General features: G+C 46.5%; 1 protein-coding gene across 7 annotated transcripts in view; it reads left to right on the top strand.

The window, feature by feature from the left end:
* Positions 1-25,746, top strand: part of vps13c (vacuolar protein sorting 13 homolog C) — a 368,173-nt gene that overhangs the window by 69,564 nt on the left and 272,863 nt on the right. For all 7 annotated transcript variants that reach the window (XR_005458698.1, XR_005458696.1, XR_005458697.1 and 4 more), the window contains 5 exons: positions 3,226-3,353; positions 8,770-8,876; positions 10,954-11,125; positions 17,570-17,632; positions 17,714-17,846. Coding sequence is in view for 4 of the 7 variants with exons in the window: in XM_038784422.1 (XP_038640350.1) it covers positions 3,226-3,353; positions 8,770-8,876; positions 10,954-11,125; positions 17,570-17,632; positions 17,714-17,846 (603 nt within the window). In the remaining 3 variants the exon portion in view is untranslated. The remainder of the gene's footprint in view (positions 1-3,225; positions 3,354-8,769; positions 8,877-10,953; positions 11,126-17,569; positions 17,633-17,713; positions 17,847-25,746) is intronic.

Below are 25,746 nucleotides of genomic sequence, written 5' to 3'. Positions count from 1 at the left end.
GCGTCATCCCAGTTCGGGGCATATACGTTGACCATCACCACTTTCTCCCCCTGCAGCTTACCCTTCACCATCACATACCTACCCTCCTTATCCGCCACCACCTCCTCCGCCACGAACGACACCCTCTTTCCCACCAGAATCGCCACCCCCCGGTTCTTTGCGTCCAATCCAGAGTGGAACACCTGTCCCACCCACCCCCTTCTCAGGCGAACCTGGTCCACTACCTTCAAATGGGTCTCCTGTAACATTGCTACATCAGCCTTCAGTCCCTTCAGGTGTGAGAATACCCTTGATCTCTTGACCGGCCCATTCAACCCCCTCACGTTCCAAGTGATCAGCCGGGTCGCGGGACGACCCGCCCCCTTCCCCTGCCGATTAGCCATGTCCTGTTCCCTGCTCGCCCCGGGTCGACCCTCCCCTTCTGACCCGCTCCCCATGGCGATGTCCCCCTCCCCCCACCTCTCCAGTCCTCCACTTCCCGTTTCTGGTCTTTTCAGCAGCAACCCGGTGTCCCTCCCTAACCCCCCTCCCCCCCCCCCCCCCCAGGCTAGGACCCCTCCTAGCCGCGATGTACCCTCCATCGTACTCCCGTAAGTCAGCTGGTTCACGCTGACCCGGCTGCTCCTGCCCCACTCCGACTCCCCCCGGCTCGGGGGGGGGCCTCCCCCCCCCTTGCCACTCCTCCCTGGCCCCGCTCCAGCGCGGGAAAGGTCGCCATTGCTAGCCACGCCCCGCACTCCTCCCCTCCCCCCTCCTCTGCCCCGCGCGCGGGAAAACAGGAAAGCCCGCGCTTTCGCCCTGCCACACCCCACCCCGCCATCTTCAGTTCCACCCCCGTCCCCGTCCATGCCCGTAAAAGAACCCCCCCTAGGAGCCCATATCCCCGATCTGCTCTCCCCCCCGTCCCACCTCCCCAACTTAACATTATAAATAACAGATAAATAACAAATAACAATGTACTTAACAGTCGCCCTCTACCAAACAGCATAAATAACCATAAATAACCATGAATAACCACAATAACAATAACTAAGGGAAGTTGGCAAAGGGGGAAAAAACATCAGAAGAAAAACCACAGCAAGAGTTCAAAATCCAAACAAAGAATTCAGCTGAAAGTACCCGAGCGGCTACGGCCGCCAAGTATCCCCTGGGTCTAATTCGAGTCCAGTTTCTCTTCCTGTACAAAGGCCCACGCCTCCTCTGGGGACTCAAAATAGTGGTGTTGGTTCCTGTAGGTGACCCACAAGCGCGCTGGCTGCAGCATTCCGAACCTGATCCGTTTTGCATGTAGCACCGCCTTCGTCCGGTTGTACCGGGCCCGCCGCTTTGCCACCTCCGCACTCCAGTCCTGGTAGACCCTCACCGTCGAATTCTCCCACTTGCTGCTCCTTTCCCTCTTGGCCCACTCCAGCACTCTCTCACGGTCGCTGAGTCGCTGGAACCGCACCAGCACCGCCCTCGGGGGCTCATTTGCTCTTGGCCTCCTAGCCATGACCCTGTAGGCCTCTTCCAGCTCCAGGGGCGAAGGGACGGCCCCTGCCCCCATCAGGGAGCTCAGCATTTCTGCTACATATCCCGGGAGGTCTGACCCCTCCAGGCCTTCTGCCAGGCCCAAGATCCTCAGGTTCTTCCGCCTCATTCGGGTATCCAGCTCCTCAAAACGGCTCTGCCATTTCAGGTGGAGTGCCTCGTGCACCTCTACCTTTCCCACGAGGACCGTGGCCTCCTCCTCCCTCACAGTCATCTCCTGTTGCAGCTCCCGAATCGACGCCTCTTGGGTCGCCTGGGCTCCCATCAGCCTGGTGGTCGTCGCATTCATTGACTCCAAGAGCTCCATTTTCAGCTCCGTAAAGAAGCGCAGGAGAGCGGCCTGCTGCTCCTCCGCCCATTTCCTCCATTCCTCGGGTGCTCCACCGGCCGCCATTTTGGTCTTCTTCCCCCGCTTTTTTTTGGGAGCTGCTGTTGCTTTCTTTACCACCCCACTCCGGGTACCGACCATAAAGTTGGTCTGGTTCTCTTCAGGGAGCCTTCCCCCACCGGGATTTGTCCTTACAGCGCCGTTGGGGCCCTCCAATCGGCCCGAAAACACCTTTGTAGCAGGAGCAGCCAAACGTGCGACTTAGCTGGTCATAGCCGCAACCGGAAGTCCCTCGACATGAATACTAACATTGCATTTGCCTTCCTAACTGCCGACTGAACCTGCACATTAACCGTAAGCGAATTCTGAACAAGGACTCCCAAGTCCTTTTGTGCTTCTGATTTCCGAAGCCGTTTCCTATTTAGAATATAGTCAGAGGTGAGATTAGGAGAACTTTTCTATACAGGTTGCAGTGATCTGCAGTGCCTGAGAGGGTGATGGAAGCAGATTCAATAATAAGACATACTTGAATAAAACTTGAGTGGTATAAAAATTATAGGGCTATGTGGAAGAGGCAGGGCAGTGGAACTAAGTGGTAGCTTTTTTGAAGAGCCAGCATGAGCAGAGTGGGCTGATTGGCTTCCTACTCTGCGATATAGTTCTTTGAGTCCAAGTTTTGTGTGCATAATCATTTGGCTATTCTTGGTAATGAAGTATTACCAGAATTCGGACTTGATATCTCTCCTTGCTGTGCTTTCGGGATTATTAGTACAGGCTGACTTGAACATGTTGACGAGAGCCATTATTACAGGCAACAGCATCACCTGAGTGGCTTATTTAGTGGCTTATACCAGGGGCTGGTTTAGCTCACTCGGCTAAATCGCTGGCTTTTAAAGCAGACCAAGCAGGCCAGCAGCACGGTTCGATTCCCGTACCAGCCTCCCCGGACAGGCGCCGGAATGTGCCGACTAGGGGCTTTTCACAGTAACTTCATTGAAGCCTACTCGTGACAATAAGCAATTTTCATTTCATTTTTCATTCAAGTGGCTTACATGATTTTTCCATGCATAGGGAAGAATGGTTTATTCCTTAAATACTCTTTTATGTTCACTTGTGAATTTAGGAACAACAAATAACATGTTAGATTATTGCATGATACGTAATTGGATTTCCCATTGAGTCTCAAAAGACAACTCCAGTAATGCAACAATAACTTGCAAATACGTGCAATAGGATCGAATCTGTTCAAATAAGATTAAAAGCTGAAGTTTTTGCACAAGAACCTGAGTTTAATTTAAAAGTAGGTTCATTTTGCTTGGCTGCATGGTTTTAAGTAGTAATGCTCAATTATGTGTTTTATATTCAAGTTTTTAAGCCAATATTGGCATCTGCGAGACTTTGCATCAATCCGTACGCTGAAACTGAATTGAATTCGCCCAAAATAGATTTGAATATGGAAGTGCAGAGCATTGACATAGAAATGACCAAACCTCAGGTAAGGTTGTGTTCCTCAGTTTTCCCGTCGGTTGACGGTTACAGCACCAGGTTACCTTTTCTTCTTAAACAAATTATGGCTGATGCTGAAAGATGTGATAAGAAATAAATTGGGAGATTGGATGTACAAAATGTTTACGCTTCCCACGGAGCTGAGGCATTTTGCGGTTCTGTTTCTGAACAAATCAAGCCAGGCTGAGGGGCTGTCCTGCTATAATTTAGAATTTAAACAGCTACGGAGATAGGGCTGGGGAATGTGATCAGTGAGGTTGCTCTTTTGGGAGCCTGTGCACACATGATGGGCCGAATGGCCCCCTGTGCTGTAAATAAGAAACAAAGTTGTTAGAATTATATCACACTAAGTATTGCTGTAATATAATTGTAACTATTATCATAATATGATGATGAGAAGAGAAATGCTGCCATGTCCATATCTGCTTGTCTCCACCCTTGTTTTGGCTGATTTCATCCCCATCGTACTATTCCTATCCCTTCCCTCCCTGCCCCTGACACTCGTCAATAAACAGCGAGTCTGGGCCTTTGGCCAAGTTCTAAAATCACTCCAAACTTGTTATTTTGCAGAATAATTTGCCCTGATCTTGAAGCTGCTGTGATTAGCCTGTTTTGCAGAAACCCGTCTAATTCTGACTTGAAGGACAGTGAAGAACCAGCCTTCAGTTTGCCTTCTGTGAAATTCTGTTATCTTTATTTGCGACGAGGGTGGCACGGTGGCGCAGTGGTTACCACTGCTGCCTCACGGCACCGGGGTCCGAGGTTCGATCCTGGCTTTGGGTCACTGTCCATGTGGAGTTTACACATTATCCCCGTTTTTGCCTGGGTTTTACCCCCACAGCCCAAACATGTGCAGGCGAGGTGAGCTGGCCACGCTAAAAATTGCCCCTTAATTGGAAAAAAGATAATTGGTTCCTCTAAATTAAAAAAATATATATCTTCATTTGCTACTACATAGATAATTTGTATTTATACGGCACCTTTGAGCTAATAGAGCATCCCAGAGCACTTCAGTGTGATAAAGCAAAATTTGGCACCAAACTCCAAGGCGATCTTGGTGCACGGTAGCTTAAGTGGTTAGCACTGTTGCTTCACTGAGGCAGTAACCCGAGTTCAATTCCCATCTTGGGTCACTGTCTGTCTGGAGTCTGTACGTTCTCCCCGTGTCTGCGTGGGTTTCCTCCGGGTGCTCCTGGTCCTAAAAGACGTGCTGTTAGGTGAATTGGACATTCTAAATTCTCCCTCTGTGTACCCGAACAGGCGCCGGAATGTGGCGACTAGGGGATTTTCACAGTAACTTCATTGCAGTGTTAATGCAAGCCGACTTGTGACAATAAAGATTATTATTAAATGGCCAAAAGCTTGGTCAAGGAGGTGGATTTGAAGACCTGTCTGAAAACTTGAAAGAGGGGCGGAGAGGCTTGGGGAGGCCTTTCTGGAGCTCGGGCGCAGGCAACTGAAGGGGCAGCCGTCAGAATTGAAGCAGTTGCCACTATTAGACGAGCGAATGGTTATGGGGCTGCAGGGGATTACAGAGATGGGGAGGAATGGCGGATGAGGTGGTGGAAGCAGGGACGATAGTGACGTTTAAGGGGCATCTTGACATGGAGGGATTTGAAAACCGGATGAGAGTTGTAAAATCAAGGTACATAAGGTAAAATGTTGATAAATGAGAGGTTATCCACTGGTCGCAAAAATAGAAAGGCAAATTATTATCTGAATGGCTATAAATTGAGAGTGGGAATGTGTAACAAGACCTTGGTGTCCTTGCACAGCAGTCGCTGAAGGTAAAGCATGCAGGTGCAGCAGGTGGTAGTGAGAATATTCGAGTCCAGGAGCAGGGATGTCTTGCTGCAATTATACAGCGCCGTGATTAGGCCACATCTGGACTATGTGAGGTAATGCATTTTGGAAGGTCTAATACAGGTAGGGAATATACAGTGAATGGTAGAACCCTCAAGAGTATTAATAGTCCGAGAGATCTAGGTGTACAGGTCCACAGGTCACCGAAAGGGGCAACACAGGTGGAGAAGGTAGTCAAGAAGGCATCCAGCATGCTTGCCTTCATTGCCCAGGGCATTGAGTATAAAAATTGGCAAGTCATGTTGAACCTTAGTTGGGCCACACTTGGAGTTTAGTGTTCAATTGTGATTGCCACACTACCAGAAGGATGTGGAGGCTTCAGAGAGGATGCAGAAGAGATTTACCAGAATGTTGCCTGGTATGGAGGGCATTAGCTATGAGGAGCGGTTGAATAAACTCGGTTTGTTCTCACTGGAACGATGGAGGTTGAGGGGTGACCTGATAGAGGTCTACAAAATTATGAGAGGCATAGACAGAGTGGATAGTCAGAGGTTTTTTCCCAAGGTAGAGGGGTCAATTACTAGGGGTCATAGGTTTAAGGTGCAAGGGGCAAGGTTTAGAGGAGATGTACGATTCAAGGTTTTTACACAGAGGGTAGTGGGTGCCTGGAACCCGCTGCCGGAGGAGGTGGTTGAAGCACGGACGATAGTGACGTTTAAGGGGCATCTTGACAAATACATGAATAGGATGGGAATAGAGGGATACGGGCCCAGGAAGTGTCGAAGATGTTAGTTCAGGTGGGCAGCTTGGAGGGCCGAAGGGCCTGTTCCTGTGCTGTACTTTTCTTTGTTCTTTGGAATAGTGTGTGCAGTTTTGGTCTCCTTATCTGGGGAAGAATGTTCTTGTTATAGGAGTAGTGCAGCGAAGGTTTACCAGACTGATTCCTGGGATGGTGGGGCTGACATACGAGAAGAGATTGAATCGGCTATGTTCACTGGAATTCAGAAGAATGAGAGGGGATTGCATCAAAATCTGTAAAGTCTGAACTACACAAGGTAGATGCAGGAAGGATGGTTTCGAGGGTGGGTGTGTCCAGAAGCAGGGGGTCACAGTCTGAGGATACGAAGGAGACCACTTAGGACTGAGATGAGAAGAAATTACTTCACCCAGAGAATGGTGAGCCTGTGGAATCTGCTACCACAGAAAGTAGTTGAGACCTAAACATTGTATGTTTTCAAGAAGCAGTTAGATATAGTTGTTGGGGCGGTTGGGATCAAAGGATATGGGGAGGAAAGCAGGATTAGGTTATTGAGTTGGATGATCAGCCATGATCATAATAATTGGTGGTGCAAGCTTGAAGGGCCGAATGGCCTCCTGTTCTCTATGTTTCGATGTTGGTTGACCAGAAGCCAGTGTAGGTCAGTGAGCACTGGTGGTGATAGGTGAATGGAATTTGGTGCAAGTCAGGATTTGGGCAACTAAGTGCAACACAGTTTTGGATGACCTCCGGTTCACAGAGGGTAGATTGTCAGAGGCCGGCGAGGAGTGATTTGGAATGGTCAAGTTTGACGGGCCAGTGCAGACTCGATGGGCCGAATGGCCTACTGCCCTGGAGGGATTCTGTGTCTCCTATGGACTTGGCTTAGGACGACAATAGAGCTTGCTTTCCTGTGGCCATAGTTGTAGTTTTATTTGTTGTTAGGCCACAGAGCGAACATGGATTTTGCCTTTGAACGATTGTTAGAGTGAGATTAAATAGAGCTTCATGTGGTGTGGTAATTGGTGATTGCCATCATAATGTCCTGAAGCGGACATCAGCCCTTCAATATTCGTTTAACGGAAGAGAATTCTCCATGCTAACTGGAATTAGGACATGAATCATAAAATCATAGACGTTACAGTGCAGAAGGAGGCCATTCGGCCCATCGGGTCTGCACCGGCCCTTGGAAAGAGCCCACGCCTCCACTCTATTCCTGTAACCCAGTAACCCTACTTAACCTTTTTTAGGACACTAAGGGCAATTTAGCATGGCCAATCCACCTAACCTGCACATCTTTGGACTGTGGGAGGAAACTGGAGCACCCGGAAGAAACCCACGCAGACACGGGGAGACCGTGCAAACTCCACACAAGACAGTGAACCAAGCTGAGAATCGAACGTGGAACCCTGGAGCTGTGAAACAGCAGTGCCAACCACTGTGCTACTGTGCTGATATATTAATACAGTAGTCCCCCTTTATAACGCGGGTGTTGGGGTCCAAGACAGCCACCCGCGTTGCATTCGAGCCGCGGATATCCACGATGGGGGTTTTAAATTTATTTAAAAATCTATGCTAGCGCTTCCCATTGTGAGTCTACGGGGGGGGCGGGTGGAGAGGTCAGACCCCCGTAGACTCACAATGGGAAGCGCTAGCATAGCTTTTTAAATAAATTTAAAACCCCCATCGTGGATCTAATTAAAAGAGTGTCAATTTCAGCGGCCGGCTCACTTTGATCCGGAGAGGGAAGCTGCTCTCTCACTGAAACAATCAGCCGGCCGCTGAAATTGACACTGCCCGCTGCTCTCTCCCTCTAATCCAACTTTTAAGTTTTAATGTTTCTGATTGGAGGGAGAGAGCAGCCGGCAGTGTCAATTTCAGCGGCCGGCTGATTATTTCAGTGAGAGCAGCTTCCTTCTCCGGATCAAAGTGAGCCGGCCGCTGAAATTGACACTGCCCGCTGCTCTCTCCCTCTAATCAGAAACATTAAAACTTAAAAGTTGGATTGGAGGGAGAGAGCAGCCGGCAGTGTCAATTTCAGCGGCCGGCTGATTGTTTCAGTGAGAGAGCAGCTTCCCTCTCCGGATCAAAGTGAGCCGGCCACTGAAATTGACACAACTGACCGTTGGGGTCCATAAGCCCCCCCGCGGTATATCGTGAACCGCGGTATTGCGGAGCGCGGTATAACGGGGGACTACTGTATCACCAATTGTGCCAGCCATCAGACTACTATCTATTTTCAAAGTATGTTAATCAGATCTACTTCTGAATAATCCAATGTATTGTTGAGATGCAGCTTCCTAGGTCACCCTCCGTAAGGGTGTGTCTATTGATACAGTAAATGTCTAACAATACCTTGTGGAGTATCAGGCTTGTAGAGCAGCATCAATGATTTTTAAAAAGACAGGCAATTCAGTAGATGTGACAACTAACTATTTTCCCTAAAAACGCACAACATAGTGTGCTGATTTTGTCTTTTAAAGGTACGATAACAAATAAGACTAAAATTGTTTAACCAGGCTGATACTAAAACCTCAAAGACTCAAAATGCTGTTATGTCATGGTGCAGTCGGTATGTCTGGCATCGAAGGCATGGCTGTTTTTGGTTGAATGATCTGTCTGTTCAAACCAGCGCGTTAGGAGTTACGGGCAGACAATACAAAAAAATTTGATAATTTCCTAGTCTCTGCTCTTCAAGCTCGGATCGTCCAGGCAATTTGAATGGACATGTGCGGTATTGTCTTGATTTAAACATTATGAAACAAGCTTGCAATGTTGGTCAGCATGCAGCTGAGAATGTGAAAGGGCCATGTGTGTGTGGGCTGACGATTCTCTCCATTTCCAGTACCTCAGTGTTATCGATCTGTTGGAATCTGTGGACTATATGGTGAGAAATGTACCTTATCGAAAATACAAGCCTGATGTACCCCTTCATGAAAATGCCAAAAAGTGGTAAGTTGCTAAGATCTGCACTGTCTGCCTGTGAAGTTTCAACTTGATGGCAGGTTTTTCTTCCTTCAACTCTCAGCCCTTGCTCTTTCAAATGTGCATTACATTCCCCGTGCCCAGAAACTCACAACTCACTTTACCTGCGGTTTGGTAACTTACAACAAATTGAAGCTGTGATTTCCGCTGGGGTGGTCTGACCGAAGCCAGCGATGCAGTTGCACTGGTCAAGATTATGTATCTTTCTTTTTTAAAACCTATATCACACACACTTATTAATGAAACTGCATTTGTATGAAAAGAATGAAAATCCTGCACTCTGTAGCACTTCTCTCAACTTAGAAACTAGGAGCAGGAGGAGGCCGTCCAGCCACATTTGGAATACTGCGTGCAGTTCTGGTCGCCACATTACCAGAAGGATGTGGATGCTTTGGAGAAGGTGCAGAGGAGGTTCACCAGGATGTTGCCTGGTATGGAGGGTGCTAGCTGTGAAGAAAGGTTGAGTAGATTAGGATTGTTTTCGTTGGAAAGACGGAGGTTGAGGGGGGACCTGATTGAGGTCTACAAAATTATGAGAGGCATGGACAGGGTGGATAGCAACAAGCTTTTCACAAGAGTGGGGCTGTCAATTACAAGGGGTCACGATTTCAAGGTGAGAGGGGGAAAGTTTAAGGGAGATGTGCGTGGAAAATTTTTTACGCAGAGGGTGGTGGGTGCCTGGAATGCTTTACCAGCGGAGGTGGTAGAGGCGGGAACGATAGCATCATTTAAGAGGCATCTAGACAGGTATATGAACGGGCGGGAACAGAGGGAAGTAGACCTTGGAAAATAGGAGACAGGTTTAGATAAAGGATCTGGATCGGCGCAGGCTGGGAGGGCCGAAGGGCCTGTTCCTGTGCTGTAATTTTCTTTGTTCTTTGTTCAAGCCTGCTCTGCCTTTAGTATGATTGTGGCTGACCCACGATCTCAATGCCATACTTCTGCTTTCTCCCTATGCCTTTTGTGGTTGTGTATAACTGCAGTAAGATATCTTCGCTTTGAACTCATCTCCTCTTGCAATGAAGACCAATGTACTGTTCCTAATTGCTTGCTAAACCTGCCTTTCCACTTTCATTGACTGGTGTACAAGGACACCCAGATCCTTTTGTACATCCACACTTCCCAGTATATCACCATTTAAATAATAATCCTCCTTTCTGTTTTTCGCACCAAAGTGTATAACTTCACATTTAGCCGCGTCGTACCACATCTGCCAAGTCCCTGCCCAGTCATTCACCTTGTCTCAATCACATTGAAGCCCCCTTGTATCCTCCTCACCATTCCGCTCAGCTTTGTGTCGTCAGCAAATTTGGAAATGTTACATTTGATATCGAGGGAGAACATCCCTGCTCTTGTTTTAAAACGGTGCCATGGGGTGTTTTACATCTACCTGAGAGGGTAGAGGGTCCTTGTATTAACGTCTTGCCCAAAAGAGAGTGACTGGCAGTGCAGCACTCTCGCAGTACTACACGGGAGTGCTAGCCGGGAACATGTGCTCCGGTCTCTGGAATGGGCTATGAACGCATAATCTTCTGACTCGGATGCGAATGCTGAACAATAACATTTGTAGGGCACCAATGCTACGGAAAGGATGGTGTGTTGTTTGTATTTCTTTTAGAATAGGTGAATATCTTGCTGTTGAAACGGGGCAGTTAATTCAGGATCGCAATTTAAAAAAATCTTTAGACGGCAAGTAATTTAGTTGACTCAACCAGCTGAAATCTGATCGCTAATTTTGGGGACGTTTTTGTCACTGTTGAGGGGAATCAGAACTGGAAAGTCAAAACTTTACTGCCCTGTCACCCAGAGTCTGTGTTGCTAATGGATCAGGCACCGTGTGAGCGCTGTGCAAGTCCACATTCCCTTGCCTCACCCATTGCAAATAAATGCCTGCTAACCTCTTAGTCAGGGATCCAACCTGGCATGTGGCAGAGATGCCATTCCTATTTTCCTTGCCAATTCATGGCTTTTTTGGGATGTTTTGCTTCTTTCTGCATAATTTTATCTTTTCATTGCCTTGAGTTAATAATTTGCCTTGTCTTAGGTGGCAATATGCCATCACAGGGGTTCTGGAAGTTCATGTCCGGAGAAAATATCGCATGTGGTCCTGGGGCAACATCAGAAGCCACAGGCAAAACCTGAAGGCTTACAAAGTGGCTTACAAGAGCAAACTGACGCAGACAAAACTCTCTGAAGAAGTATTGAAGCAACTTCAGGTAAAGATAATTTTAAAGCAATTTGAGGCAATTTGACGCCAAGCTATGACATCTCTGGCAATTTGTGACTGAATTTGTGGTCTGAAATAAACACCTCATAAATCTTTTAAGCGTGAAAGAACTGTGATTTAGCGACTAGCTTCTTAACAGGTCGAGAAATAGTGGCAAGAGTAGAGCACTCTGCCCCTCGATCCTTCTCAGTAACTTCATAGCTGATCTGATTGTGGCCTGATCTTCTATTTTCGGCCTTGCAGAATAAACTCGACCCCCTGGTCGATCAAAAATCTGTCGAGCTCATCCTCGAATATATTCAATGACGCTGCCTGCACTTACTGCTCCGTGTAAATATATTCCAAAGAATAACAATCTTCTGAGAGAAGAAAATTCTCCTCGTCTCTGTCTTAATTGGCAGGCCCTTAATTTTAAACTGTTCCCTCGTTCTAGATTTCCCCAAGAGAGGAAGCATCCTCGCAGCATCCACTCTGCCAAGCCCATATCAAAATCTTACAAGTTTCACAAAGAGCACCTCTTGTTCCTCTAAATCCCAATGGGTACAGGTCCAATCTTCCTACTTTTCCTTATAAAACAACTCCTTCATCGCAGGAATCAGCTCAGTGAACCTTCTCTCAACTATTTCCATTGCGCGAATGTCCCTCCTTGCGCAAAGAGATTGAGACAGTGCACAGCACACTAGGTTTGGACTCACCGATGCACTCGCCAGTTGGCAAGGCGTTCCTTGCAGTAAAAGCCAAGATTGCATTTGCCTTCCTAATGACTTGCTGTACCTTCATGCTAACGTTTTGTGATTCATGTACAAAGGCACCCTCTGTGCTACTGCATTCTGCAGGCTTTCTCCCATCGAAGTAATGTTCTGCTTTTTTAATCTCCCTGTCAAAGTGGACAGCCTCACATTTTTCCCAGGATACCCCATCTGCCAAATCTTTGTCCACTCACTTAACCAATGGGCAGCACTGTGGTTAGCACTGTGGCTTCAGGTAGGTTCTTTACTCAGAGAGTAGTAAGGGCGTGGAATACCCTGCCTGCAACAGTAGTGGACTCGCCAACACTAAACGCATTCAAATGGTCATTGGATAGGCATATGGACGATAAGGGAATAGTGTAGATGGACTTTAGAGGGGTTTCACAGGACGGTGCAACATCGAGGGCCGAAGGGCCTGTACTGCGCTGTTATGTTCTATGTTCACAGCGCCAGGGTCCCAGGTTCAATTCCCCGCTGGGTCACTGTCTGTGCGTAGTCTGCACGTTCTCCCCGTGTCTACCTGGGTTTCCTCCGGGTGCTCCGGTTTCCTCCCACAGTCCAAAGACGTGCAAGTTAGATGGATTGGCCATGCTAAATTGCCCCTTAGTGACCAAAAAGTTAGGAGTGGTTATAGGGTTACGGGGATAGGGTGGAAGTGAGGGCTTAAGTGGGTCGGTGGGTCTATGCGCTACCCGTATCCTTTTGCAGACCTTTCGTATCACCCCCACAATTTGCTTTCCTGTCCATCTTTGTATTGTCAGCAGTTTTGGCTGTGATACTCTCTCCCTTCATTTAAGCCATTGGTGTTGGTTGTCAATAATTAAGGTCCCAGCTCTAATTCCTGATCCATTGTCCATGCAGATGTCACGACCAGAGTCTATATCAACACCCTTCTCTTGTGCAATATAAATTGCTGCTGCTGTTGAAATTTGGCATTCTTGCGTCTGTCTTGATGAGTGCAAGCAGCATGTCTGGTTCTTTCAGCAGTATTCAAGTTCTCTACTACCAAGTGACTAATTCACAAATTATTACTTTTATGGTATTGCTTTTTAAGTTAGCTTCTCGCTCTGAATGCTCCCTCAGCAAAACTTCTTTCTTGCCCCGCCTATGTCCTCTGCACCCACGAGGACCACAATGATTGGAGCCTGCCCTTCCCTCTCATTGCTTTTGGAATTCAGATCCTCAATACTTCAGTATCGTACTGGATTGTTGTATAATTTAACAAGATGATGAGTACTGTTGGGGTAGAATAATGTTTTTGCCACTCCATTTTCGCATTGCAATGTTTCAAGCTGTAGTGTAGTGAGGTGAGTGCAGGCAGCCATGGTTCCCTGCAGATCCAGCAACTCCCAAGGTCAGCATGAGTTCATGGCTCCATTGCTTCCAGTGAAACCATTCTGGTGTAAACCTCAGAGCAAACGTGAAGAAGGGATACCTGACCTGGTGTGGTCTCTATGGGAGGCACAAAAATGACGAAACAAAGTATTTTAATTTGAAAATATATGAAATGTTCTCTTTGGACGTGTCTCACTTAGTTAAATGTTGCAGCCTGATAGTTTCATGAAATTCTGGGATCAAACATGTTTGCATGTGATCCAGACACAAGTTTCCAACGTCATTTTTTTGAGCCATCACTACGACTGATTAGTTCCACCTCCAGAGCATCACCTGATTGCCCCATCTCAGCTCACCAACTAGCGAAACGTCAATCAGGCCTTTGTTACTTCGATGTGCACGACCATTCCTGCCTGATTTCCCGTATTCTACCCTGTAACGTGACGTCATTCAAAACTTTGTTGCCCATGCTGCTCCTCGCAGTAAACCTCGCTTACTTACCTACATTGGCTCCCAGTCAAGCAATGTCTTGGTTTAAAGATTCTCATCCTTGTTTTCAAACTCCCACCCCTCTGGCTTTGGCCCTTCCTATTTCTGTAATCTCCTGCACCCCAACAACTCACCGTGACCCCTGCACTCCTCTAATTCTGGCCCACTGTGCATCCCTGATTTTAATCTGGGACCATTCCCTCAATTGCCTAGGCCCCAAGCTTTGGAACGCCCTCCCTATGCCTCCATGCTGCGCTACCTTGCTTTCCTCTTTCAAGACATTTTTCAAAACCTATCTATTACAACAAGAATTGGCCATATGGCATAACACCACCTCATATGGTTTGTGGCTTGCTTTATTTTGTAACACTCCCATGACGCAGCTTGGGTGTTCCATTGTGTTAAATTCTAAATTAAGTAGTTGAATTCCACATTTGATTTATTAATGACTGCTTTTATATTTATGACTTCTAGTTTTGGACTCACCCACAGAAGGAAAGTTTTCTCTCTCTACTCTATCAAGCCATTTTATTATCTTGACTTCTTTAAGGGCAGCACGGTAGCATTGTGGATAGCACAATTGCTTCACAGCTCCAGGGTCCCATGTTCGATTCTGGCTTGGGTCACTGTCTGTGCGGAGTCTGCACATCCTCCCCGTGTGTGCGTGGGTTTCCTCCGGGTGCTCCGGTTTCCTCCCACAGTCCAAAGATGTGCAGGTTAGGTGGATTAGCCATGATAAATTGCCCTTAGTGTTGGGTGGGGTTACTGGGTTATGGGGATAGGGTGGAGGTGTTGACCTTGGGTAGAGTGCTCTTTCCAAGAGCCGGTGCAGACTCGATGGGCCGAATGTCCTCCTTCTGCTCTGTAAATTCTATGAAGTCACCTCTCAGCCTTCTCTTTTCTAGAGGAAAGGGCTGCAACATGTTTGATCTTCAGTGTTAGTTATAATCTGGGTTGACTTGTTGGTACCGTCCTTAATTTCTCTGTGTCCTTTTTATAATATTGAGACCAGAAATATACCAGTACTTGTATTTATTGTCCAACAAGGGTCCATTCAAGTTAAATGTTTTTGCTTTTCATTTCTGTCTCTTTCTAAATGAACTCCAGTGTTTGGTTTGCTATTTTTATGGTCTTGTTGACTTGCACCTCTACTTCTATTCATTTGTGCATATGTACCCCAGACCCCTTCGCTTCTACCCCATTTAGAATTGTACTATCCATGTGACCCTTTATTCCTCCCTTCAAAATGCACCACCTCTTATTTATCTATATTGAAATGAATTTGTAAATTATGTGCCCGTTCTGCAAGTTTATTCATGTTGTCTTGTATTTTCTCTCACCATTCTTTTGTGTTAACTATATCCCAATTTGGTGGTTTTGAAATTACACTTATGTTTCCTGACTGCAAATCTCCAAATCATGAATATAGGTAGTGAATAACAGTGGTCCCAGCTCCGATCCCTGTGAAACACGACTCCCTGTCGCCTGTTGGTCTACGTGGTTACCTATAATCCTTTCTCTCTCTTTTCTGCTTTGTAGTCAGCTTGCTGTCCGTTCTGCTCCATGCTTCCCGACTTCACACACACTGATCTTAATTGTGTATCGACCATGTGGCACTTTGTTGCTAGCCTTTTGAAAATCAAAATATGTTACATCTATTGCATTATCCTTGTCCAGTCTTTGTTATTCCTTCAAAGAATCAGTGATGATTTTCAAGCATGACCTTCCCTTTTTGAAGTTCGCACTGAGTAATGTATTTTATATTTAGTTTCTAGATGTTTTAAAAAAAAAATATTACATTACCTTTCCCTTCAACGATTTTCATCCAACTGGTCTACCAACTTGACTAGTTATATCTCTTTTTATATATGGTAAAAAGTCTTACAACACCTGGTTAAAGTCCAACAGGTTTGTTTCAAATCACTAGCTTTACGGTCTTCACAGATCCAGAGAGAAGGATAATCACAGGTTAAGGAGGTGTGAATTGTCTCAAGCCAGGACCGTTGGTAGGATTTCAGAATTGCATTCATCCCCCCCCCTCACCATCTGGCCTGGGCTTGCTTTTTTAGATGGGCACCATGGTCGACGCAGACTTGGAGGGCCGAAGGGTCTGTTCCTGTCCTGTACTTTTCTTTGTTCTTGTTCTGTGATTACCCCTCTCTCTGGATCTGTAAAGACTTAATTACTTGCAAAGACTCTCATTCAAAGTATCATCTTGCATCTTTGACTTTGTCGATATATATGTCTCTGGAACCCATCTCTTCATTCACCTGAGGAAGGAGAAGTGCTCCGAAAGCTAGTGATTTGAAACAAATCTGTTGGACTTTAACCTGGTGTTGTAAGACTTCTTACTGTGCCCACCCCAGTCCAACGCCGGCATCGCCACATCATTTTTATGTATGATAATAGGAATATCCTTGGCTATCTGCCAGTCACCCCGCTTATTTCCTTTTCCTAACGATTTTATACAGCTTGAGTATTGTGTACAGTTTTGGTCTCCTTGTTTAAGGAAGGATGTAAGTACATTGGAAGCTGTTCAGAGAGAGTTTCATAGAATCATAGAATTTACAGTGCAGAGAATTTACAGAGACCATTCGGCCCATCGAGTCTGCACCGGCCCTTGGAAAGAGTACCCTAATTAAGCCCACCGCTTCACCCTATCCCTGTAACCCAGTAACCCTACCTAACCTTTTTGGACACTAGGGCAATTTAGTATGGCCAATCCATCTAACCTGCATGTCATTCGGGACTTGTGGGAGGAAACTGGAGCACCCGGAGGAAGCCCACGCAGACACGGGGCGAATGTGGTGGAGCAGTAGGGCTGGATAGAGGGCCAGCGATAGGTGGAAGCTAGGGAGAGACTACAAAAAAATCGTGGACGAAAAGATAAAGGGATTGTAAATGGTGGTGATAATGACTGAGAAGGTTGCTGATAGTGGCACTGAGCGATCAGAATGTGTTAATGGTGGAACAAAAGTAAGCAGTGTGTCAAAGGACAACCTGGAACAGGGAAGTGGTGGGAGGGTGGGGAGGTGGGTGGGGTGGGGAGGGAGAGGGAGGAAAGACAGTGGTGAGTGAAAAACAAGATGGAAAGTGGGGTGAAAGGGGATGGAAAAATTAAATCAATGGAAGAAATGAATAATTGCTATCAATAGAAATGGGTTGAAGGTGAAAGTTTGGACGTTCTCGAATATGTTTACAGCAGAGATTGATTGATTCTTGGTAAGCAAAGGGATGAAAGAGTATCGGGGCCAGGCAGGAATGTGAAGTTGAGGTTAACATCAGATCTGCCACCATCTTACTGAATCGCAGGCTTGAGGGACTTAATGGGTTCTCCTTCTAATTTGCATATTTGGACAAATAATAATGCCCCAGTATCAGTTTCTTAAATTCTTTTTGGTATGTACATTTTAAGATGTGATCCATCTCTCGACGTTTGATTATGAATTGTCTCTCCCATTTATACCATTCATGTTCTGTACTGGGTGAATGACTTTTGAAAGGTAATCACTGTGATAAAGTCGGCAATGTAGCAGCCAGTTTGTGTGCATAAAATGCCCCAGACAACACTACGACAAAATGTCAATTGTGGTATTAATCGAGAGATGAATGTTGGCCAGTAAGTGAGGAGAACTCCCTAAACTTTCAACCAGCCTCCCCGAACAGGCGGCGGAATGTGGCGACTAGGGGCTTGTCACAGTAACTTCATTGAAGCCTACTTGTGACAATAAGCAATTATTATTATTATGTTATAATTCCTCCCAAGTTCAACAAGGAGATGCCATTATTGTAAAATGTTCTGTCCTTTTAACTTGCATTTCCTGTTGTGTATTTTTCATTGTTTTTTGTGTCCTTCTCAGATCCTGGAGAAATCACTGGATATTTTCAACATCACATTAGCAAGACAGCAGGCACACGTCGAGGTAACTGTAAACATCAATTTTGTTTAGTTGTACAGTTTAATTTTCTCTCCCCCCTCATGCACGTTTTGCTTTTGTTCTCAGGTGATCAGATCAGGACACAAGATGCTGGGGAAGAAGGGATCGGAGAAGCAGAGTGGCGGCTGGTTCAGCGGTTTATGGGGAAGAAAAGACTCCAAGAAGAAGGGTGAAGAGGAAGATAAATCCGTCCCAGAAAGTTAGTGAAGCATTTACTGTACACCTTCACCAAAATTAAATCTCGCAGATGCTGAAATAACAACAGAAAATGCTGGAAATACTCAGCAGCTCCGGCAGCATCTGTGGAGAGAGAAACCGAGTTAACGTTTCGGGTCAGGTCAGAACCCTGATGAAAGATCATCAGCTCAAAACGGTGACTTGCTGTATCATAAAAATCGGTTTGGAGTGCTTTTTCAGCGAAGTTCAATGACGGGCAGCACGGTAGCATTGTGGATAGCACAACCGCTTCACAGCTCCAGGGTCTCCGGTTCGATTCCCGGCTGGGTCACTGTCTGTGCGGAGTCTGCACATCCTCCCTGTGTGTGCGTGGGTTTCCTCCGGGTGCTTCGGTTTCCTCCCACAGTCCAAAGATGTGCAGGTTAGGTGGATTGGCCCTGGATAAATTGTCCTTAGTGTCCAAAATTGCCCTTAGTGTTGGGTGGGATTACTGGGTTATGGGGATGGGGTGGAGGGGTTGACTTTGGGTAGGGTGCTCTTTCCAAGAGCCGGTGCAGACTCGATGGGCCGAATGGCCTCCTTCTGCACTGTAAATTCTATGAGGTGAATTGGACATTCTGAATTCCCCTCTGTGTACAAGTGTGGCGACTAGGGGCTTTTCACAGTAACTTCATTGCAGTGTTAACGTAAGCCTACTTGTGACACGAAGATTATTATTATGAAGCCAGCTGACCCAATCTTTATCAACCTTTCAAATAGTTCATTTTCAAGCAAGCAACCTGTCAGTCTTTAACTGCTGTAGTTTAAAGAAATGCACGCTCACCACTCTTTCCTCTGTCAGCCTCTCTGTACTGCTACAAGCTAAGAATCAGCCCTGTGCGAGATCACATCTTCCTGTTTGGTTTCACCCTCGCATCAGTGGCAAATACAGACTTCCAAGGCTGTTTCCCTAATGCAGCATGTTGTGTGTACAAGAAGGTCCCTTCCCTACCATCCTAATTATCAGCTGCAAGCCTTCTTCAAGCTCAAACCCCACTATGCCCAGGTTGCAATCTGTTGGTTCATCTTATTGCTGTAAAGCGCTCTAACCAGTTGGTTAGTTTATCTGTGCACACTGATTTTCCACTCCAGAAAATGGTTGGGCGTTAAATGAGGAGAGAAACCGGTCAAAGGAATTGGTGGGTTTGACAGCTATCAAGTAGGGTATTTTTTGCAGTTTTGTTAAAAAAGATAAGGTAGGTGGTATGTAAGTGAGGTCAGGAAAAACAATCGAAGGAACAAAAATTCACAAAAACAGTGGCAGAAAGGCACAGAACGATGCAGGGAAACGAGTGGTCAACAAGTAAAACCAGGAAATGCTGGTGGGACAGTGGAAGTGAGATAGAAGATCAGTCGCGATCTTATTGAATAGCGGAGCAGCCTCTCGAAGGGCAGTACGGTCTACAATTTAGTGGGTTCTTCTGAGGGACACTTGAAAAGAAAGAACAAAGAGCATCAAGAGCGGACTATATGGTCCATGGAAGAGTCCTGGGGAAAATTGATGTGCAGAGAGATCTGGGAGTTCAGGTCCATTGTACCCTGAAGGTGGCAACGCAGGTCGATAGAGTGGTCAAGAAGGCATACAGCATGCTTGCCTTCATTGGACGGGGTATTGAGTACAAGAGTCGGCAGGTCATGTTACAGTTGTATAGGACTTTGGTTCAGCCACATTTGGAATAGTTTGAGTAGATTAGGATTGTTTTCGTTGGAAAGACGAAGGTTGAGGGGGGACCTGATTGAGGTCTACAAAATAATGAGAGGTATGGACAGGGTGGATAGCAACAAGCTTTTTCCAAGAGTGGGGGTGTCAATTACAAGGGGTCACGATTTCAAGGTGAGAGGGGGAAAGTTTAAGGGAGATGTGCGTGGAAAGTTTTTTACACAGAGGGTGGTGGGTGCCTGGAACGCTTTGCCAGTGGAGGTGGTAGAGGCGTGCACGATAGCGTCATTTAAGATGCATCTGGACCGATATATGAAAGGGTGGGGAACAGAGGGAAGTAGACCTTGGAAAATATGCAACCGGTTTAGACAAAGGATCTGGATTGGGCGCAGGCTTGGAGGGTCGAAGGGCCTGTTCCTGTGCTGTAATTTTCTTTGTTCTTTTGTTCATCATCTGCTCCTCACTCGTCCCCTCAGGACTGCGTTTGAATGCACTTTCTCCCTCAAGCATCCACCCAGCTTTGTGCTCCCACGCCCCAAGAGAACAAGCGGTTCAATTTTGAATTCTACTTTCAGAAAGGTTAGGGTGCTGACTAGGGTTTCTAAAGTTGCTGCTTGGATTAGAGAGTTGTAGCATGTTCCGGATCAAAATAAGAAGCTCAAAGGAAAGGTGGGTGGGGGAATCTTTGATGAGGCACAGGTCAGTGAGGATCTCTCTTGTGGGCAGATCCATCTCTTCTGCCAGTGCGGAGAAGACTCAGCAGGAAGTGATACAGTACAGAGGGGGCTGCACTGTAGCACAGTGGTTAGCACTGTAGCTTCACAGCTCCAGGGTCCCAGGTTCGATTCCCGCTTGGTTCGCAGTCCGTGCGGAGTCTGCACATTCTCCCTGTGACTGCGTGGGATTCCTCCGGGTGCTCCGGTTTCCTCCCAGAGTCCAAAGATGTGCAGGTTAGGTGGATTGGCCATGTTAAATTGTCCCTTAGTGCACAAAAAGGTTAGGAGGGGTTATTGGGTTCCCAGGATAGGGTGGAGGTGTGGGCATTGGTAGGGTGCTCTTTCCAAGGGCCGATGCAGACTCGATGGGCCTAATGGCCTCCTGCACTGTAAATTCTATGTTTCTATAAAAGGAGTCGACCATTATTGAAGTAGACGTTGAGGTTTACATAAAGCTGAGACTGCCTCTGCGGTTTACAGAGTTCTGCTTCAGTTTGTAGTGTGTTGTTGAGATTGGTTGCGTTATGCTGAAGACAGGAGCTGACTGAGTGCTGGTGAGACATGAGGCCGGACCAGCTTGGGCTTCTCCTCTTGCCCACTACGAAGATGCCAAATGGAGCACACCCACTGAGCTTGAAAGTTGATGTGTTGACAACACGGTTCAACAATGATCAGGAGCTTCTGGGCCTCGTGACACTTTCCAGGCAGACCCAGACGTCATTCAACAGTTGTTTGTATAATAGCACTGTTCACTTATTTCAGGGGCTGTCTTGAATGCTTCTCGTGGACTCCAGGGGCCACGGACTCCAGTTCAAAGTCACTGGCGTGGAGAATCTGCTTCAGAAAGGGAAGGTTGTAGGTTGAAATTCTGTGACTGCTTGATACTACAGTTTATCTGCCACTATTTGGGAAGCATGCATACAAAACAAGGTGAGAGAATGGTGATTCTCTGCTTCAACAAACACAGGCACTTCTCACGTCCAAAAACACAAAAAACTTCCCGCGCCCTATTTCCTAGCTACCTGTATACTGAGTTCCCTGTCCTTATCTAACACTGCCATGCCTCCTATTTTCTCCTCCTACTGCTGACGTTCAGTTTTCTTTCAAGAAGTCGATGAACGGTTGTCACCTCTGGGCGAATCCCTGAGTTGATTCTCTCAAGGCGAACTTGATTTTTTCGAGGCTGAGAAACCTTGCCATATTGCACACACCTGACTTTGGGGGCTCTGTGTCCCTCCATCCCAGCAAAATCCGTCTCCGGGCCACCAGGGAGGAGTAGGCCAGGACCATAAGACTTAGGAGCAGAATTAGGCCACTTGACCCATCGAGTCTGGTCCACCATTCAATCATGGCTGATCTGTTTCTCATCCCCATTCTTCTGCCGTCTCCCCATAACCCCTGATCCCCTTATTAATCAAGAACCTATCTATCTCTGTCTTAAAGACACTCAAATGAATTGGCCTCCACTGCCTTCTGCGGCAAAGAGTTCCACACATTTACCACCCTCTGGCTGAAGAAATTCCTCCTCATCTCAGTTTTAAAGGATCGCCCCTTTAGTCTGAGATGGTGTCCTCTGGTTCTAGGTTTTCCTACAAGTGAAAACATCCTCTCCATGTCCACTCTATCCAGGCCTCGCAGTATCTTGTACATTTCAATATGATCCCCTCTCATCCTTAAACTCCGAGTACAGACCCAGATCCTCAAATGTTCCTCATAGGACAAGTTCTTCATTCCAGGGATCATTCTTGTGAACCTCCTCTGGACCCTTTCCAAGGCCAGCACATCCTTCCTTGGATATGGGGCCCAAAACTGCTCACATTACTCCAAATGGGGTCTGACCAGAACCTTGTACAGCCTCAGAAGTACCTCCCTGGTCTTGTATTCCAGCCCTCTTGACATGAATGCTGACATTACATTTGCCTTCCTAACTGCCGACTGAACCTGCACGTTAACCTTAAGACAATCATGAACAAGAACTCCTAAGTCCCTTTGTGCTTCTGCTTTCCGAAGCAATTCCCCATTTAGAAAATAGTCTATGCCTGGTTTAGCACAGGGCTAAATCGCTGGCTTTGAAAGCAGACCAAGGCAGGACAGCAGCACGGTTCAATTCCCGTACCAGCCTCCCCGGACAGGCGCCGGAATGTGGCGACGAGGGGCGTTTCACAATAACTTCATTTGAAACCTACTTGTGACAATAAGCGATTTTCATTTTCATTTCATTTCATGCCTAGATTCCTCCTTCCAAAGTGCATAACCTCACACTTTTCCACATTGTATTTCATTTGCCACTTCATTGCCCACTCTCCTAGCTTGTCCAAGTCCTTCTGCAGTCTCCTTGCTTCCTCAATATTACCTGTCCCTCCACAGATCTTTGTATCATCTGCAAACTTAGCAACAGGTCTTCAGTACCTTCTTCCAGATCATTAATGTATATTGTAAAAAGTTGTGGTCCCATTACAGATCCCTGAGGCACACCACTAGTCACTGGCTGTCATCCTGAAAAAGACCTCTTTATCCCCACTCTCTGCCTTCTGCCAGTCAGCCAATCCTCTATTCATGCCAGGATCTTACCCTGAAAACTATGAGCTCTTAACTTATTTAACAGTCTCCTATGCGGCACCTTGTCAAAGGCCTTCTGGAATACTAAATAAATCGCCAACACTGTTTCTCCTTTGTCTAACTTGCTTCTCACCTCCTCAAAAACACTCATAACAAATTTGTCAGACACGACCTCCCTTTGACAAAGCCGTGCTGACTCAGTCCTATTTTACCATGCACTTCCAAGTGCTTCGCGATCTCATCTTTATTAACAGACTCTAAAATCTTGCCCATGACCGAAGTCGGGCCGACCGGCCTATTACTGAAGGAGGCTAGAGAGGAAATTGCTGAGGCCTTGACAGAAATCTTTGGATTCTCACTGTCTTAAGGTGATGTCCCGGAGGACTGGAGAATAGTCAATGTTGTTCCTTTGTTTAAGAAGGGTAGCAAGGATAATCCAGGGAGCTACAGGCCGGTGAGCCTTGCGTCAGTGGTAGGGAAATTACTGGAGAGAATTCTTCGAGAAAGGATCTACTCCCATTTGGAAGCAAATGGACGGATGAGTGAGAGGCAGCATGGTTTTGTGAAGGGGAGGTCGTGTCACTAACTTGATAAGTTTTTCGAAGAGGTCACAAAGATGATTGATGCAGGTAGGGCAGTGGATGTTGTCTATATGGACTTGAGTAAGGCCTTTGACGAGGTCCTTCATGGTAGACTGGGACAAAAGGTGAAGTCACACGGGATCAGGGGTGAGCTGGCAAGGTGGATACAGAACTGGCTAGGTCATAGAGGCAGAGAGTTGCAATGGAAGGGTGCTTTTCTGATTGGAGGGCTGTGACTAGTGGTGTTCTGCAGGGATCAGTGCTGGGACCGCTGCTGTTCGTAGTATATGTAAATGATTTGGAGGAAAATGTAACTAGTCTGATTAGTAAATTTGCAGACGACGGAAAGGTTGGTGGAATTGCGGATAGCGATGAGGACTGTCAGAGGATACAGCAGGGATTTAGATAATTTGGAGACTTGGGTGGAGAGATGGCAGATGGAGTTTAATCCGGACAAATGTGAGGTAATGCATTTTGGAAGGTCTAATACAGGTAGGGAATATACAGTGAATGGTCGAACCCTCAAGAGTATTGAAAGTCAGAGAAATCTAGGTGTACAAGTCCACAGGTCACTGAAAGCGGCAACACAGCTGGAGAAGGTAGTCAAGAAGGCATACGGCATGCTTGCCTTCATTGGCCGGGGCATCGAGCACAAGAATTGGCAAGTCATGTTGCAGCTGTATAGAATCTTAGTTAGGCCACACTTGGAATATAGTGTTCAATTCTGGTCGCCACACTACCAGAAGGATGTGGAGGCTTTAGAGAGAGGCTTTAAGTAAGGCCACACCTGGAGTATTGTGTTCAGTTTTGGTCTCCTTACTTGAGAAAGGACATACTGGCACTGGAGGGTGTGCAGAGGAGATTCACTAGGTCAATCCCAGATCTGAAGGGGTTGGATTACGAGGAGAGATTGAGTAGACTGACATTGTACTCGTTGGAATTGAGAAGGATGAGGGGTGATCTTAGAGAAACACATAAAATTATGAAGGGAATAGATAGAATAGATGCGGGCAGGTTGTTTCCACTGGCGGGTGAAAGCAGAACAAGGGGGCATAGCCTCAAAATAAGGGGAAGTAGATTTAGGACTGAGCTTCGGATGAACTTCTTCACCCAAAGGGTTGTGAATCTATGGAATTCCTTGCCCAGTGAAGCAGTTGAGGCTCCTTCATTAAATGTTTTTAAGATAAAGATAGATAGTTTTTTGAAGAATAAAGGGATTAAGGGTTAGAACATAGAACATAGAAAAATACAGCACAGAACAGGCCCTTCGGCCCACCATGTTGTGCCGAACCTTTGTCCTAGATTAAGAACAAATTAATCTACACCCCATCATTCTACCGTAATCCATGTATCTATCCAATAGCCGCTTGAAGGTCCCTAATGTTTCCGACTCAACTACTTCCACAGGCAGTGCATTCCATGCCCCCATTACTCTCTGGGTAAAGAACCTACCTCTGACATTCCACTTATATCTTCCAAGATTCACCTTAAATTTATGTCCCCTTGTAATGGTTTGTTCCACCCGGGGAAAAAGTCTCTGACTGTCTACTCCAGGGGTGGGCAAACTTTTCCGTGCAAGGGCCACATTCAGAAATTCACAATTTTAAAGGGCCGCATAGTATATTAATTAATAGTCCCGGTTGTAACCAATTAGCGTGCGGCATATACCTCAGCGCTTCCCCCGGCGGCATCCTGCCTTAGCCCTCTTTTTCTCTACTTTTCAAAAATGGTGCTTCACCCGGTTATGATTCTGGGCGCCTCATATAGAACATAGAACAGTACAGCACAGAACAGGCCCTTCGGCTCTCGATGTTGTGCCGAGCAATGATCACCCTACTCAAGTCAACGTATCCACCCTATACCAGTAACCCAACAGCCCCCCCCCCATTAACCTTATAAAAAAAAAGAAAAATAAATTTTTTAAATAAAAAAAAAATGACTTGATCTCGGTGGGCCGCATAAAGACCTTTGGCGGGCCGCATGCGGCCCACGGACCATAGTTTGCCCACCCCTGGTCTACTCTATCTATTCCCCTGATCATCTTATAAACCTCTATCAAGTCGCCCCTCATCCTTCTCCGTTCTAATGAGAAAAGTCCTAGCACCCTCAACCTTTCCTCGTAAGACCTACTCTCCATTCCAGGCAACATCCTGGTAAATCTCCTTTGTACCTTTCTCACTATCCACAACTCCACCAATCTTCGTATTGTCTGCAAATTTACTGACCCACCCTTCAACTCCCTCATCCAAGTCATTAGTGAAAATCACAAACAGCGGAGGACCCAGAACTGATCCCTGCGGTACACCACTGGTAACGGCTCCAGGCTGAATATTTGCCATCCACCACCACTCTCTGACTTGTATCCGT

This window comes from Scyliorhinus canicula, chromosome 24 (assembly GCF_902713615.1).
Source record: "Scyliorhinus canicula chromosome 24, sScyCan1.1, whole genome shotgun sequence".
NCBI lineage: Eukaryota > Metazoa > Chordata > Chondrichthyes > Carcharhiniformes > Scyliorhinidae > Scyliorhinus > Scyliorhinus canicula.
The sequence above is the reverse complement of the archived record's forward strand: the minus strand, read 5'-3'. Positions and strand labels throughout refer to the sequence as shown.